We start from the raw sequence: 17602 nt of genomic DNA, 5'->3' as shown, positions 1-17602 counted from the left end.
TTCCTTGGATTTTAACCTAGATTCATATGGCTGGTTTCATCGGTGAAGCAGAAGTTTACCGTTCTGGAACACCTGGTCTTATTCTGGTCTTTATTATTTTTTCAAGAGTCTCCATGTAAACCTTTCCTCTCTTCACATTTTGCCCTAGTTTTATCGATTTTAAATTGGATTTATAGTTTTGTTGAAACTTCGGTATTCTCTTGGGTTTTTTTGGTACGCTGGAGTGCATCGTACTTCATTACATAAACGTCTGTTTTGATGAACCACAACGTAAATTCAGCGCTTTTCCTGTTCTATACCATTTAATTTTACTCATAAAATAGCTGGAGGAAACAAAATACACAAACATCTCTAATATTTTATGTACATATTTATTCGCAGTTTTATTTTCAATTTACTTTTTAAACAAATTTTACTTCAGCAATAAAATAATACAAAACATGATTGTAAAACCGGTTTGGAAAAAAATAAAATGCTATTTTCAGTAAGTATACTATAACAATTTTAGCACTTAAACAAGGAAGTATACTGTGGGCAAAAGACCATAATAAAACAGCAATGATGGTGTAAATTAGTTACTGATAAAAACATGCAATACTGGTGCTGTATTCAATTCAACATAGACTCTTTGTAATCTGCAGTCATTAAAAATGGTCTAATATAATTAAATCTGATAACATTGTGTACAGAAAACAGGAATAAGACCAATATAACCAGCACATTACCATACCAGAAGTTAAGTCTTTAATAAGACATAAACCAACAGATCCTAGAGGGATTGTGGTGCCCGCCTTTAATAAATCAGGGAATAATCATGGTATTTCTTTTCTTTTCATTTCTCTGATATTTTACCAAACAAGCATACATATAATTATGTACTACCACAGAAGGATATCAGTATTCCGTCTTTTCGTATTGAAGAGTTATCTGCTCTTGTGAGCAGATATTGATTGTTACATCATTTGTTTGTGAGGGTAACATCATCAATTTTTGAGAAAACGACTAATCTTCTCACACAAACAAATGACTTTACAATTAATACCTGCTCACAAGAGAAGATAACTCTGCAATAAGCAAAGACGGAATAGAAAGATACATCAGAGGACAGAGGAGATCAAACAAATTTTCATCATCACCCAATGGACCCTTTAGCACTTTATATGGAATATCAATACAAAATCCAATATGGCCTGGAGGCTGTTTATTTTTTTTCGAATCTGACAACTTTACAAATTTAAAACACAATTATACAATGACATGATACTTAAGATAAAGGGGATCATCTAAATTACACCTTGACCCTTTACAAGCAGACCAGACCTTAAGTGACTGGAACTTCCAACTACCTGATGAATGTAAACAAATAACACAAAATAGCAGGTATGAAGAAATTGAAATTTTCAGATGTTGCCTTTCAATCTGTAACTGAACTGACAGTGTGTATCACTATAATGAAAGAGTTCTAATGAGGGGAGGCAACTCAGATAGATAAGAATGACATACATGTGAAACTTGCCTAAACCCTTTCACCACTGTAGATCATAATGGACCCATCCATATCAATGCATGGTAGAGTCTACTAAAGTTACATAGGGGTGAAAGGGTTAATAAAGAGCATATCTGATCAAAGGTACCATATATAGGAGGAGAGAGGAGATTGTAAGTATCATGCAGAGTACAGTCTGGGTAACAAGAGGATAAGGAAATACAAATAAAACACAAGCTTTACAAGTCCTGTATATCCTGACTGTCAATTTTACATTCACTATAAATGTCAATTTCATAGGAAAATTCTAAATAACTGAAATAAAAAAATTGTCAACCTGGTCATCTTACGTTGGAATGTTTTAATGTACTAAACAAACTGAGCACTTGATCATATAAGAGTTTGACTCCTTGAAACAGACATTAGCGCTGAAGGTCAGGGTTAGGACAATACAAATCTAAATATCTATACTATAACTTTAATTTGTAAATTCTCTTTAAATCATTTGAATAGAATCACATTAATGTATAAACAATGAAATAAAGATACAAAACTTGTCAACATTTCTAGGACACTAACAGTATAACTAGAAATAAAACTATCAATGTACGATCAACACTTCAATGTTTGTGTCACGTCCCCTAACAGTATTTACAGCCCGACCAGTTACACACAGACTTAAGTCTCTGGTGGACTACCTACCATTCTACCTCTCTTGAATCTATAGCTCACATTTCAATATATATCTCGCTGTTCTTTTTACCTCCCTTTAATCAAAGGTTCTCATTTCCATTTACAGCACACTGTTCGTTTTACCTTCCTTTAATCAAAGATTCACATTTCAATAGACAATCTCTCAGTTCCATTTACCTCCCTTTGACCAAAGGTTCACATTTTAATAGACCGTCGATGTGTTTTGACCTCCATTTTATCAAGTGTTTGCATTTCAATAAACAGCGGACTGTTCTCTCTCCTTGCCTGCTTCAACATGATGTTTTACATCGTTAGAGATGTGTGTATTGTTTGTAGCCCCTCCAGGTTGTCCTCCATCTTGTTCTGTGTAGGACATGTCGGAGGCTAGGTCAATACTGTTGTCCTCACTGGTGATACTGGCATTGTCACTGTTTACGTCCACCTCCAGGAAGCTCTGTATGTCGGCCATCTGGCTGGAATCCTGAGGAAGGGAGGGGTATTGTATCAAACAGGAACTACTACAGTCAGTTAAAATATCAAACATCTCTCCAAGTCTACACTACATACAAGTCTTTACAACATTCCTACCCCATATCAACCCAGGACCACCACATTAGCCTAAGGGGCTAAGGCCTGAGGGCTGATATGTATACCGGTCCAGGGTCAAATTGACCTTTTTTGTCATATACTTTTATTTTAACAAAATGCAGTAGAACCAGGATTGGGATAAAGATAGGGCCTCCGCTAGGGCTCGAACCCCGACCCTTGGCTATCCAGCCCTATGCTTTATCCCTGAGCTAAAGGGAAATTCCCTACATCTGACGCTTGTAAGACAACCTAATCAGTGCACATCTTTTACAAAAACATTAAAAATATCAGCAATAACACAAGATTTTGATTGACTATACATGTTTGTCAAATCAAGTGTAACTGAGCTTTGACTTGAAATGTGCTGAATCTGAGATATACTGTACATATAGAAATTATAAATACCTGAGCAAAATGTACTCTCATGTGTTCCTTGATGTGATATTTCTTGGCAAATGACTTGCCACATACTGGACAGAGAAATGGTTTCCCCCCGGGGTGGGGACGCAAGTGGGCCTTACGGTTCTCCTTCCCTGATTCACAAAAACAAACATTTGTCATGTACAACTCACATAATCAAACAATATACAGACCTGTATGATACAGTGTGACATACAAACCTGTATGATACAGTGTGACATACAGACCTGTATGATAAAGTGTGACATACAGACCTGTATGATACAGTGTGACATACAAACCTGTATGATACAGTGTGACATACAGACCTGTATGATACAGTGTGACATACAGACCTGTATGATACAGTGTGACATACAAACCTGTATGATACAGTGTGACATACAGACCTGTATGATACAGTGTGACATACAGACCTGTATGATACAGTGTGACATACAAACCTGTATGATACAGTGTGACATACAGACCTGTATGATACAGTGTGACATACAGACCTGTATGATATAGTGTGACATACAAACCTGTATGATACAGTGTGACATACAAACCTGTATGATACAGTGTGATATACAAACCTGTATGATACAGTGTGATATACAAACCTGTATGATACAGTGTGACATACAAACCTGTATGATACAGTGTGACATACAGACCTGTATGATACAGTGTGACATACAGACCTGTATGATATAGTGTGACATACAAACCTGTATGATACAGTGTGACATACAAACCTGTATGATACAGTGTGATATACAAACCTGTATGATACAGTGTGATATACAAACCTGTATGATACAGTGTGACATACAAACCTGTATGATACAGTGTGACATACAGACCTGTATGATACAGTGTGACATACAGACCTGTATGATATAGTGTGACATACAAACCTGTATGATACAGTGTGACATACAAACCTGTATGATACAGTGTGACATACAAACCTGTATGATACAGTGTGACATACAGACCTGTATGATACAGTGTGACATACAGACCTGTATGATACAGTGTGACATACAAACCTGTATGATACAGTGTGACATACAAACCTGTATGATACAGTGTGACATACAGACCTGTATGATACAGTGTGACATACAGACCTGTATGATACAGTGTGACATACAAACCTGTATGATACAGTGTGACATACAAACCTGTATGATACAGTGTGACATACAGACCTGTATGATACAGTGTGACATACAGACCTGTATGATACAGTGTGACATACAAACCTGTATGATACAGTGTGATATACAAACCTGTATGATACAGTGTGACATACAAACCTGTATGATACAGTGTGACATACAAACCTGTATGATACAGTGTGACATACAGACCTGTATGATACAGTGTGACATACAGACATGTATGATATAGTGCGACATACAAACCTGTATGATACAGTGTGACATACAAACCTGTATGATACAGTGTGACATACAGACCTGTATGATACAGTGTGATATACAAACCTGTATGATATACATTGCCATACAAGTCTATATAGTATTCTGTAGCATACAAGCCCTTAAGCTACACTGATTCCTTGTATACCTGATCTTCTCCTCGGGTATATCAGTATACAGGTTGATGTAAATACTTTACTATGGAGTTTACTCTTACAAATCAACAATTATCCTTCAGATTTAAGTAATATAACGGTGAAAAATTAACATAAATATATTTCCTTCACAAGTTTATAGTATGCAGTTCTACCTGCCTCTGACTTCTGATTCTGACTTACCTAGTCTGTGTATCCTCATGTGGCCCTGTAGGTTACTCAGACAGGGGAACTCCTTGTCACACTCTGGACACCTGTACGTTTGTTTGTCGAGTTCCGAGTGGCTATGACTGGAGAAGAAGTGGCCCTGTAGAGCCCCCATACTGTGGAATGCCTCCGGACATATATTACACTTGAAGTTGTTTTCATTCCGTTCGTGGATCTTCCTGTGGTTGTTGAGATTGACAGTGCTAGTAAATGTCTTGTTACACTCCGTACAGGTGAGATCTGACGTGTTGAGGGCCAGAGAGTTTTCTCCTACCGTATGCATGAATGCATGATTTTCCAGCTCAGCACTGAAGAAGAACTTCTGGTTGCACTGGCTACATCCGTAGCGCCGAGCACCAGGTCCGTGCTCTACCGCATGAGTTTGGATCTCGGCAGAACTGGCAAATATCTTACAACAAACACTACATCTGAATTCGGAGCTCCTGTACGTGTGGTCTATAAGGTGGCACTGTAACTTGGCTGGTGACTCAAAGGTCCTTGAGCAGAGTTTACAATCATGAACATTGCCCTCTGTCATCATGTGTGTGGCCACATGTAACTGAATCTCGTACTCGCTACTAAACGACTCCTGACACTTTATACACTGGTAACTTTTCTTGTGTGTGCCTATATGTGTGTCCAGCTCGCCGTTGGTGGGGAAACTTGCTCCACACTCAGAACATATGTACTCGGAGTGTTCTCCATGGTAACAAGGTTTACAAACATAGTAGGTTCTACCACTGCTGTTCATCTTGGACACCAGGTTTTCTTTGGAGTTGAATGTTTTGAGACAGACACAACATGTGTAAAAGCTGGACTTGACCTGGAAATGGTGTTTACCGTGCATCTGCAGCTCCACCATCGAAGCCAGTGTCTGTCGGCATATCAGGCACTGCATGAAAGTACCCTGGAAGCCATGCTCCTGTGTATGCACGTAGAACTGGTCCTCGTTTTTGAGGGGGATCTTGCAAAGCACACAGTTATTGCCCTGCACGATCTTGCAGTGGGTGAGTTTGTGTTCTGCAAGGATACTAGTGGTGGGGAACACCTGGTCACAAATGTTACACTTCTGGCTACCATTGTTCTGGTGAATCTTCATGTGTTTGTCCAGGTCACCTCTGCTCTTGAAAGTTTGACTGCAATACATACATGCTAAGCTAAGCTTTTCGCTGATGACTACAACAGGCAGTGACATTGACTTGGAGGTAACAGGAGAATGATTGTTAACAGCAGGAGGCATTGTTGTGTCTGTCTGTAGCCGTTCCTGTAAAGTCATGGTCGCTGATGTGATGGATGCTAGTGACGCCATGGAAACAGGAGGAGCCACAGATTCCATAGAAGCTGCAGGCATAGCCAGCTTTCTGATTGGCTGATGGTCTGGCTCATGTTTCATGGCTGAAATCTGTTCTGGACTGACAGAGGCACTAGATGTACTTGACTTTTTAGCCAAGAGTCCGTGATCTACAGCCTTGTGGGCCTGTAACAAAGTCTGCTGCTCAAACTTCATATCGCAGATGTTACAAGTGTGTAACAGCTCCGAGCTCTTCCAGATCCCTGGCCCATTTAGGTTCTTAGGGGAGTATCTGGGGCTGGGGTGGGGAGGTGTCCTGTCGTTAAAACTTGGCGTATCTATGTCCCGCTCCACCTTGATTTTTACTGGAGACATTTGTGGAGGAGGGGGAAGGGACTTGTCAGTAGGATTCCCGTGGGCATTCTGCATGTGCTTGTCTAGGAGGTACTCCACATGGAAAGACTCATCACACATGGGGCACCTGAAAGGTTTGTTGTGAGTCGTCAGATGACATTGTAGGTCCATCTCTGATGAGAAACTCTCCTTACAGAACAGACACCTGTAACATGCAGTAGGTAAATATAGGCATTGAATAAATGTCTTCTGTTTGAAAAAGCAAGTAAGAAGTTTGCATACCGGTAATTTAAGCTAATCACACCATTGCCATAGTATAACTATTTGCACATACTGTCCAGGCATAAAAACAATAATGTATTTACATATCATCAGACATATATCAAGAACTCAGATTAACATGTTTACCTGTATAATTTGATGGCATTTATATACACCTGTACGGTTTGATGTTATAGACATGTACACCTTAACAACTTACCTGTACAGTTTGATGTTATAGACATGTACACCTTTACAACTTACCTGTATAGTTTGAGCTACAGACATGTACACCTTTACAACTTACCTGTATGGTTTGATGTTATAGACATGTACACCTTTACAACTTACCTGTACAGTTTGATGTTATAGACATGTACACCTTAACAACTTACCTGTACAGTTTGATGTTAAAGACATGCCCACCTTTACAACTTACCTGTACGGTTTGATGTTATAGACATGTACACCTTTACAACTTATCTGTATAGTTTGAGCTACAGACATGTACACCTTTACAACTTACCTGTACAGTTTGATGTTAAAGACATGCTCACCTTTACAACTTTCCTGTACGGTTTGATGTTATAGACATGCACACCTTTACAACTTACCTGTACGGTTTGGCGACATGTAGATGGTTCACTCTAACATGAACCTGCCACTCCATCTCCGACCTGAACACGGAGTCACACTTGGTACATTTGTACAGCTTACATTCGTTGCTGTGTTTGATGGCAAAGTGAACCTGTACGTTGACTTTGGAGTCGAAGATCTCCTTACACAGTGAACACCTACAACAAAGCAACATCATATCGTCAGATATAGCTCACACCTACAACACATCAATGACACACACACAGATAGCATATCCACCTTACATCTTCATTGTTTAGAATTTGTTTCAAATAAGTCAGAATAGTTTTATGGATGTGCATTACATTTTCTGTAAAAACCAGCAAGAGTTATCTCTCTTATTCAGCAAATGCATTCTCAGATGGCAACCTATTAAGATCCTAAATATGCTAATTATAAATAAAAGTATAAAAGTCAAGATTCAGCAAAAAGCATACAATTATGATAAATTATGATTTAAATCTACATAGACATTATTCAGATCCATTCAATAAAGAACAAAAAGACATTGTGACACAACAGCTGATGATATTTCACACTTTGAAAAAAACCCACAAAAAAACCAAAAAAACTTATCATCAAAGGTGATGACCTTGTACCATTGATAAAGTCAAGGGTTTTTTTGTAACTCCATTTTCCCTACATACCCTTGTAGCTTACCTGTCCAGGTGGTGAGCATGTATACCCTACATACCCTAGTAACTTACCTGTACAGGTGGTGAGCATGTATATCCATCAGGTGTTTCTGGAGTTCGTCTGGTTTGGAGAAGAACTTGACACAGCTGGTGCAGCCGTACTCAGTAGTCATGCTGAGGTAGTGTGTGGAGCTGTGCTTCTCCAGCTGGTCCTCAGTGGGGAACTGCTGCTTACACAGCTTACAGCAGTACTGTCCACCAGCACTGCTCTCCAGGTGGTGCTTGATGTGGGCCTGGAAGTTCTTCCTGTCGTGGAATGTGGCGTTACAGTGGTCACAGGTGATCTGTTCCTGGAACGGTGAGGATGTGGGCATCCTCTCTTTATGGGGGTCTGGGGTAGAAGTGAAGTTGAGCTGCATGTTGATACCTCGTCTGTTAAATGATTTGTCATTGTCTCTCTTCTGGTGGTATCCCCCAACTGATCCGTGATTCAGCAGTGAGGAGCGGCGTTTGTTGGTGGCACTCGAGTGAGGCTTGGTGTCTGTATACTTGGGGTCTGACTTCGGTGACGAGTGGTGCATCATAGCCATGTGTTCCTGAAGTGCACCTGCTGACTGGAATGCCATGGAACACATGATACAGTAGAGAGAATCCCGAGACTCACTCCTCTCCCGACGTTCGTAGTAGTGGATTAGCTTCTTGTGTTGTTGGAGGTTCTCTATGCTGGAGAACTGACGAGAGCAGTGGGTACATGGGTACTTGATGTCCATGCAGGGCTGGTTCTGGTGCACCGCCCGCATGTGTTCGTGCAGGCTGTATAGGTTCTGGTAGGGGGCGTTACAGTAGTTACAGGTGTAGACCTCTGTGGGTTTTACTGAGTGTACACTCTGCATGTGTATTTCCAGAATCTCTAGGGAATCGTAATCACTACTGAAGCAATAAGGACATACTAACATCTCACTGACCAAGGGCTGGCCCCCAAGGGAGTGGGTGAGGCTTGGTGTGGCTCCAGTGTTGGAGCCTGTGAGGTCATGGTCATCAGTGGGTATACGGTCAACAGCCAACAGGTCGTGGCTGGCCATGTGGTGTACCAGGTCATCAGTGTTCAGACATGACTTCTGACAAATGGGACAATTGGTCAGCTGGTCGGCAATGTGCACCTGATCCACGTGGAGCTTGAGAGCTTCCTGGCTAGGACACATGTCTCCACAGTATGAACACTGGACCGAGGACTTCCCTGGGACATTCTCCCCGTGGTGGATCAGAATGTGACTCTGTAACTCTGCCAGGGAGGTAAACATATCCTTACAGTGCTGGCACTGCAGATCAGGGCTTGATTCTCTCTCCTTCTTATGGGTCATTATATGAGAGGTCAAGGCTGCTGGAGTTTGGTAACCACGGTTACATATGGTACACTGGAATGGTTTCCCATTCTCATGGGTTTTAAGGTGGCTCTTCAAGTGGTCACTCCTACAAAGCAAAACAAACAGAAAATCAATCAGTTAAATTTGTTCTGATAATATATTACCAATAAAGAAAACTAAACACTAGGCGTTTTAGTTTCATGAAAAGGGCAGCATTGTACAGGACATGCACCATTCATAACACTGCTATTTATTAGGTCATAGTTACAACCAAAATTCATGTCAATTGATAAATCACAATCTAGACAAATGCAGTGTTCTCACTAAGTTCTGAAGTAGGTGGTGGACTGAATATTTACACGGTATAATGTTGACCTATACATATTATGGAAAATATGCTGGTCCAAAGTTGATGAACAGCAGGCTACTTTTAATTTGCCGGCATCCAGCATTTAATGAGAACAACGAAATGTTGTGGTGAATCTCTTATTTACAGATAAATAAATTACAGGTATGATGTTACATTGATTGTTTATAAAAATGTCTTTTTGACATGAATTTTCCTGCTTTTCCCATATCAATTTGTATACTGTTTGACAACATTCTATAAATAGTAAAAGTGACCTTAACCTTGACCTTAACCTTGCCCCAAACTCCTCCTTTCCCCCAATAAAATGTAAATAAGGATTCATATAAAAGGTTGTAAATATTCCTCTTGTGAAATGGTATCTAGTGGTTAGACAGTGTCTGAGTAACCTTAACTATCCTATCCAACTAGGCTGCTAATGTGACTACCATTAAAATTTGTTGTTTTGATGTTTTACAGTGATTACCTCCCCTTTGTTAAAATTGTATTATTTTTACTGTGATTAGACCACACGTAACTATGACACATATTTTATGTAGATCTGATGCTTAAGCTCTAATTACTTCGTGGAAGCTATCGGAGGATGATTTACCTAGCAAAGGCTGAGTCACACTGAGAACACTTGTATTTCTTGTCCCCTGTGTGTAGCTTCACGTGACGGTCGCGGCTCCGTTTGTGTCGGAACAGACGGCTACAGAACGCACACTTGAATGGCAACTGGTCACTGTGTACCTGCAATATACAAATACAGGCTAGAGATGGCCTTCATACAAAAACAGGCTAGAGATGGCCTTCATACAAACACAGGCTAGAGATGACCTTCATACAATCACAGGCTATAGATGGTCATCATTGTTATTTTGGCACAAGGTCTTTAGCAAATATTGCATGACACACAGCCTAGTGATACTACATATAGCCAACCTGTGACCTGGGGATCTGTTTGGCCTGAAAGGGTGTTAGCCATTAAAGTTTGGTCTAGGTCTCATGTATTGTTCAAGAAAGAGAATCTGGAATACAACACTTTCCTAAAATTTCACTAAAGACTATAAGTAGCCACGGTCACCTTGACCTTTAACCTAGTTACCCCTAATTCTGTAGGCTTCTTCCCCTCCCGTGGGGCATCACTCACTCAAACAGGGCTTTCTTAGAATTAATTGCTCTGAAGTTCCAAGAACTGCAGAAACCATTTCTTCCATTGACAAAGACACAGACTTACAAAGCACAAATGTAGGCCTCCCTGTATGGAGGGAGGGGGGCAGGGAGTGGGCAGGGAGGAAGACAAACAGTGATGCTCTGAGTTTGCCATTTCTCAGATTTTTTTGCGTAATAAACATTTAGAGAGAAGGAAACCTATTAAATTTCAAATGGCCTGAAGTTTTCAGCAAGCTCAGGTAAATCAAAGACAATTTTCCAAGAAGAATGTCCCTGTCAGTGTCAGGTTTATTAAGCAACTTAGTTCCTGTTTGTTGAGATTAAAGTAAGACAGGTACCGCTACAAAAAGCAGCGCAGTGAGTGCTTTGTGCATAAAACGACAATAGTTATCAGACATAAAGGTACAGCTTGTAGGAGCTTGAGTGTCGTGCGATCACTACCCTGATCTGGAGTGGTGCTTTGTCAGCGCGGCTAGGTTACAGCCTTATTTGCAGCACCTTCGCATTGAACAGGGGAGTACTTAGGGACTTGGGACAAAAGTCGAGGAGACATGCCACGCATTACAGCTCCCTGTACACCACTAACTACTGCATTACGTCCTCAATGTACGACACCTGTGATCATAGCCGGTACGTAAAACATAACAAATCCTAAAGTAGAATCAGTAACAAAGGTCACAGGTAAATTCTACATAGTTATTGTTGTTAGGTATCATTGCTGTAATTCTAAAACAGATTATGTACAGCGCTGTCGATGTTACAGAAATATGTCTTTTATAATACAGTGTACCACCACACCAATCTTACAGAACTAAATCTGTATTATACAAAATTAATGTACCACACTGATCTCACAGAATTAAATAGCTATGTATCATACATTAGTAACAGGGGGGTGGAGACCCAACATCCCTGTAAGGAAGTCAGTTCCATAATGGCGGTAGGGATCCTTGGGGGATACCTAACAACAGGGGGGTAGAAACCCAACGTCCCTACAAGGAAGTCAGTTCCATAGTGGCGGTAGGGATCCTGGGGGGATACCTAACAACAGGGGGGTGGAGACCCAACATCCCTGAAAGTCTGTTTCATAGTGGCGGTGGGGATCCTGGGGGGATATCTAATAACAGGGGGTGGAGACCCAACATCCCTGAAAGGAAGTCAGTTCCATAGTGGCGGTAGGGATCCTTGGGGGATACCTAACAACAGGGGGGTAGAGACCCAACATCCCTGCAAGGAAGTCAGTTTCATAGTGGCGGTGGGGATCCTGGGGGGATACCTCACAACAGGGGGGTGGAGACCCAACATCCCTGAAAGGAAGTCGGTTCCATAGTGGCGGTAGGGATCCTTGGGGGAAAACTAACAACAGGGGGGTAGAGACCCAACATCCCTGCAAGGGAGTCAGTTTCATAGTGGCGGTGGGGATCCTGGGGGGATACCTCACAACAGGGGGGTGGAGACCCAACATCCCTGCAAGGAAGTCATTTTCATAGTGGCGGTGGGGATCCTGGGGGGATATCTAATAACAGGGGGGGGAGACCCAACATCCCTGAAAGGAAGTCAGTTTCATAGTGGCGGTAGGGATCCTGGGGGGATACCTAACAACGGGGGGGTGGAGACCCAACCTCCCTGAAAGGAAGTCAGTTCCATAGTGGCGGGAGGGATCCTGGGGGGATACCTAACAACAGGGGGATGGAGACCCAACATCCCTGAAAGGAAGTCAGTTCCAGAGGGGGGGTGGGGATCCTGGGGGGATACCTAACAACAGGGGGGTAGAGACCCAACATCCCTGCAAGGGAGTCAGTTTCATAGTGGCGGTGGGGATCCTGGGGGGGTACCTAACAACAGGGGGGGGGAGACCCAACATCCCTGCGAGGAAGTCAGTTCCATAGTGGCGGTAGGGGTCCTTGGGGGATACCTAACAACAGGGGGGTAGAGACCCAACATCCCTGCAAGGAAGTCAGTTCCATAGTGGCGGTGGGGATCCTTGGGGGATACCTAACAACAGGGGGGTGGAGACCCAACATCCCTGTAAGGAAGTCAGTTCCATAATGGCGGTAGGGATCCTGGGGGGATACCTAACGACAGGGGGGTGGAGACCCAACGTCCCTGCAAGGAAGTCTGTTTCATAGTGGCGGTAGGGATCCTGGGGGGATCCCTAACAACAGGGGGGTGGAGACCCAACGTCCCTGCAAGGAAGTCTGTTTCATAGTGGCGGTAGGGATCCTGGGGGGATACCTAACAACAGGGGGGTGGAGACCCAACGTCCCTGCAAGGAAGTCAGTTCCATAGTGGCGGTAGGGATCCTGGGGTGGATACCTTAATGGTATTCAACAGTGCTCATCAGGGAAAGCAGAGCAAATGAAAAGAGAAATGATGAGCAACAACACCACTGGATCCGGTACAAAATGTCTTGTTTGATTTACATCCTAAGTGCTGACATGTTTCGACCAAACGGAGGCCATCTTTAGAGCACGCGCTCATCATTTCTATTTTCATTTGTATATTACATNGGGGTGTATGAGACGATGCGCTTACTTTACAATACAACATATACCAACTGACTTATCCTACAATACATGTCAAAAAACACTTTCTACTTCCAGAAATCAATTCTGTGGTTCGTTATCCAACCATTTGGTGAGTTTTTTCATTACTCGCAGTAAAACATATTTAATATCCAGTAACAAAGTAGGGATGTTTGTGATTGGAAAATTATATGAAGTTCTCATCAGAATATTCGAACAGTCGATAAGTGAAGTTCATCTATATAAGAAATAGCAGCTTGTGTAACTGATCATGTTTAATTTGTACGTATCACAATAAGACAATACTCTGTATATAGACAATACATGTGACTGTCGTAAAGGTCACATCAGCGCCACTTTCAGTAGACCCTTGGGGGTTAAGACTCAACAATATTAGCTGTGATTCTTGATGAGCTGGAAAGGACATGCCTATTTAACATGTGTTTTGGCCTTCCAAATTAAGGGGGAAATTTATTTCACTTCTGAAATTTCTAAATGCTGAGGTCAACTAAATATAAACGCCATGATACCTTTATATTGATATCCAAAATTAAATTTGACTCATGGGTCTGAAAAGACATGTCAATCAATGACAGGAGTTTTGATTCTCCAAATTTAAGTGAAAATGTGATTTGACCTCTGAAATTGCTAAGAGTCAACTGAAGGCCTGATTACAATATATAAACAATGAAAGCTGAATCAATAGTGAAGTAGAGAATCACAATTTTTGTCTTATGTTAATTATAGCCTACCTGTTCATGTATTTTCAGATAGCTGAGCTTGGGGAAGGCCTTCTCACAGAACTGACAGCCGTAAGGGTTAACGTCAGACACGCCAACCCCCGAGGGGACCTGGTCAGGGGTCATGTTCTCCGAGGCAGGTGACAGGGGGCAGTCGAGGGCAGACAGTGGGCTGTCCCCTAGTGACTCGGAGGACAGCGGGGACTCCGGGGGACCCATGTTAACTGCCAAGTTGTCTATTGTCCACGGCTGATTCTCGCCCTCAAACTCTGAAATAACAACAAATAAAATTGAATTAAGTAAATAACCTACTAGAAGGAACATAGATCCAAAACTTTCCCTGTCAATAGTAAAATAATCATGAAAGGAATACACAAGCTAAGGGAGTCACTTCAATCAATATAGTGTTTCTTTCCAATTCCTACTTGAACCTGAACTCTTTCTGTACTGCTATTCCACTCCGGTATCCGTACCAAATGTCATCACTAAGCTCACTCCCGCACATCTAACAAAATGTCAGGTTTTCAATGGGCTTTTTAGACGAGATGTAACTTTTGCAAAAAATACACAGGTAACCATGAAGCAACGTTGCTATTGTTTTACAGAATTGTGTTTCCCTTGTGTGTGCAATCTACACAAATTTGCTCTTGGAGTTAGTTAAACCATGGTATATCGGAGCCATTTCTCACTTTGTGTTTATTTTTCAAATCTAAACAAGTTTCAGTACAATGATGTCAAGAAAGCAAAGACCCTTGGGGCATGTATTGCTCACAGGTTAAATAATGTAGAAAGAAATAAAGGTATTGGTAAACCAACACAGCTATAAGGTAAGGAGATCCACCGTCCTGTGGGTAAAGGTAGGTTTTAATTGGTTTACGTGTTCCTTCACGGCATCTTTGGTGTTGACGCTCCATGACTTACCCAGATAATGGTAAGGGTAAAAGATGTTGCTGAAATGCTTGACAAGAAAACTTCAAAAGTTTTAACACATCTGACTTTTGTGACCTTGACTATTAGTCCCTTAATTGGACAATCATGATAGCCATTACACAGCATTTAACGCTCCAGGCCATGCAATTTTTACTCTTGGCAATGTGGTCATTTAGATAGTAGTTGTTAAATTTCATAACAAATTTGGCTCATGTAACCTTGTACAAGTTAAGCCAGGTCAAAGTAATTTACTGAAGACAAAGTTGAACAGTCATTCAACCAAGAAAGGAGGCCCTTCAAGTGTATAGAAGTACACAGACCAATTTTCGTTTCTCAGGTTTACATGAAAAGATCACATCTTTAATTTTCATTTTTGATGTGTATATAATTTATAACAATACATACAGATACAGATCGAAATTCTTTATACTACTCTCCCACAATATCATTGATTAATTGCAAATCTCATTTTAAGATATCCTTAGTATGTCATGTTCTATGTTTCTATTTAACATCTGAAATTCAAACTTTTGATAAAGAATGAAAAACATTTATCATGCATTTAAAAAAAAAAAAATCAGCTTCTATTTCAGTGGTGTCAGTTGCTACTGTCAGTAAAAGACCAAGAGTGATTTTAGTTGAGATGTTCCTCTGTTATGTATAATCCATCAGTTCGTTCCAAACCAATTCCTTCAGTAAACTGTCAGTCTAACTGAGGCAAATGCCTTCACCAAGAACCATTTGTCATTTAATCCACCCTAAACCTATTTGTTTCTGAAATAAAATTCCAATTCACAAAAAAAGCCCATTTAAACTTGAAGAATCTGCCTGTTTCAAAATAGCCGAGCGCACCTGAAGGATAACGAGCAATTGAAGGGTTATTGTGCTTGCTACACAAGGTGATGTCACACACCTAGTTAACCTTAAAACATGCATCTGGTTTTTATCCCATAACAATGAGCCCCCTCATAAAACAACACTGGCATGTACATAATACACAGTGAAGAAATAAAGCTAACCCAGCACATCTTTATGAGTAATTAACAATCCCATTAAACAAACACATGTACAGTTTGTCATTTGAATAAGGGAATAAAATTTAATCGCCACTTGGTAGAGTAATAACTAAGTGATAATTCAGATAAATTTTCTTTAACAAAAAAATAAATAAATAAGGCATTGACAGCTATATCTACTCACTAACAAAATAATGGCAAAACATATCAAAAAATGATATATAAATAAAACAATGAAACAATGCTGTTTATTGTTGTAAGACTAATCAAGTCAAATCAAGAGCTTATGAATTATGACCCCTGTTAAACAGGAAGTTGAGAGACAAACCCTGGTAAAAACAGTATAAAGACAATCGCTGAAGTTGACAGACAACCCCTGGAGAAAGTAGACTACCCCTGGTAAACAGGAAGTTGAGAAACAAACCCCGGTAACAACAGTACAGAGACAAACCCTGGTAATAACAGTATAGAGACAAGCCCTGGTAACAACAGTATGGAGACAAACCCTGGTAACAAAAGTATCGAGATAATCCCTGTAGTTGACAGACAAACCATGGAGAAAGTAGACTCCCCCTGGTAAACAGGAAGTTGAGAAACAAACCCTGGTAACAACAGTACAGAGACAAACCCTGGTAATAACAGTATAGAGACAATTCCTGAAGTTGACAGACAAACCCTGGAGAAAGTAGACTACCCCTAGTAAACAGGAAGTAAACAGATAACTCTTGATAAGCAGAAAGTAGACAAGACAACCCCTGATAAACTGGAAATTTACAGACAATCCCAGGTAGAGAGGAAATTAACAGACAATCCCAGGTAAACAGAAAGTTAATATACAACCCTTGCAAACAGGAAGTTGACAACCAACCCCTCTAACAGGAAGTTGACAAAAAGCCACTGATAAACAGGAAATGGAAAGACAATCCCTTATAAACAGGACATTCATAAGCAACCCTTGGTAAACAGGAAGTTGAAAGAAACCCCCTGGTAAGGACAAAGTTCACAGACAATCCCTAGTAAACAGGAAGTTGACAGACAAAAAACATGAAAAATGTCTGTTGGAAAAGAATGTTCCTGCTCTCATGCAAATCATTGTCATTTTTGACTAATTTCTATAAATGGTAATGGTGACCTTGACTCCTGAAATACAAAGTCATTCGAAATATTCTAATATTTGCACCTTTGTATACAGTTTTTTTTATCTGGTTTGCTTTGGTCAAGGGAATCAGATTTTGTGAAAAGCACACACTAAAGGTTCTTAGCTTGCCATATCAGCTTGAAGTATGATCAAAGCTAACAATGTAAACCAACTCACATCAACAAAATATAACGAATAATGTCTGAAATGC

General features: G+C 40.7%; 1 protein-coding gene across 1 annotated transcript in view; it reads right to left on the bottom strand.

Annotated features, from left to right (window-relative positions):
- Nucleotides 1-1018: 1018 nt before the first annotated feature.
- Nucleotides 1019-17602, bottom strand: part of LOC110442480 (zinc finger protein 423-like) — a 65601-nt gene continuing 49017 nt past the window's right edge. The window contains exons 4-10 of the mRNA XM_021486115.1: nt 14320-14576; nt 10480-10619; nt 8229-9626; nt 7500-7679; nt 4956-6829; nt 3173-3300; nt 1019-2660 (exon numbers count right to left, since the gene is read on the bottom strand). Coding sequence (XP_021341790.1) covers nt 2433-2660; nt 3173-3300; nt 4956-6829; nt 7500-7679; nt 8229-9626; nt 10480-10619; nt 14320-14576 — 4205 coding nt within the window. The 3' untranslated portion in view covers nt 1019-2432. The remainder of the gene's footprint in view (nt 2661-3172; nt 3301-4955; nt 6830-7499; nt 7680-8228; nt 9627-10479; nt 10620-14319; nt 14577-17602) is intronic.

Source organism: Mizuhopecten yessoensis, unplaced genomic scaffold (assembly GCF_002113885.1).
Source record: "Mizuhopecten yessoensis strain PY_sf001 unplaced genomic scaffold, ASM211388v2 scaffold716271, whole genome shotgun sequence".
NCBI classification, from domain to species: domain Eukaryota; kingdom Metazoa; phylum Mollusca; class Bivalvia; order Pectinida; family Pectinidae; genus Mizuhopecten; species Mizuhopecten yessoensis.
The sequence above is the reverse complement of the archived record's forward strand: the minus strand, read 5'-3'. Positions and strand labels throughout refer to the sequence as shown.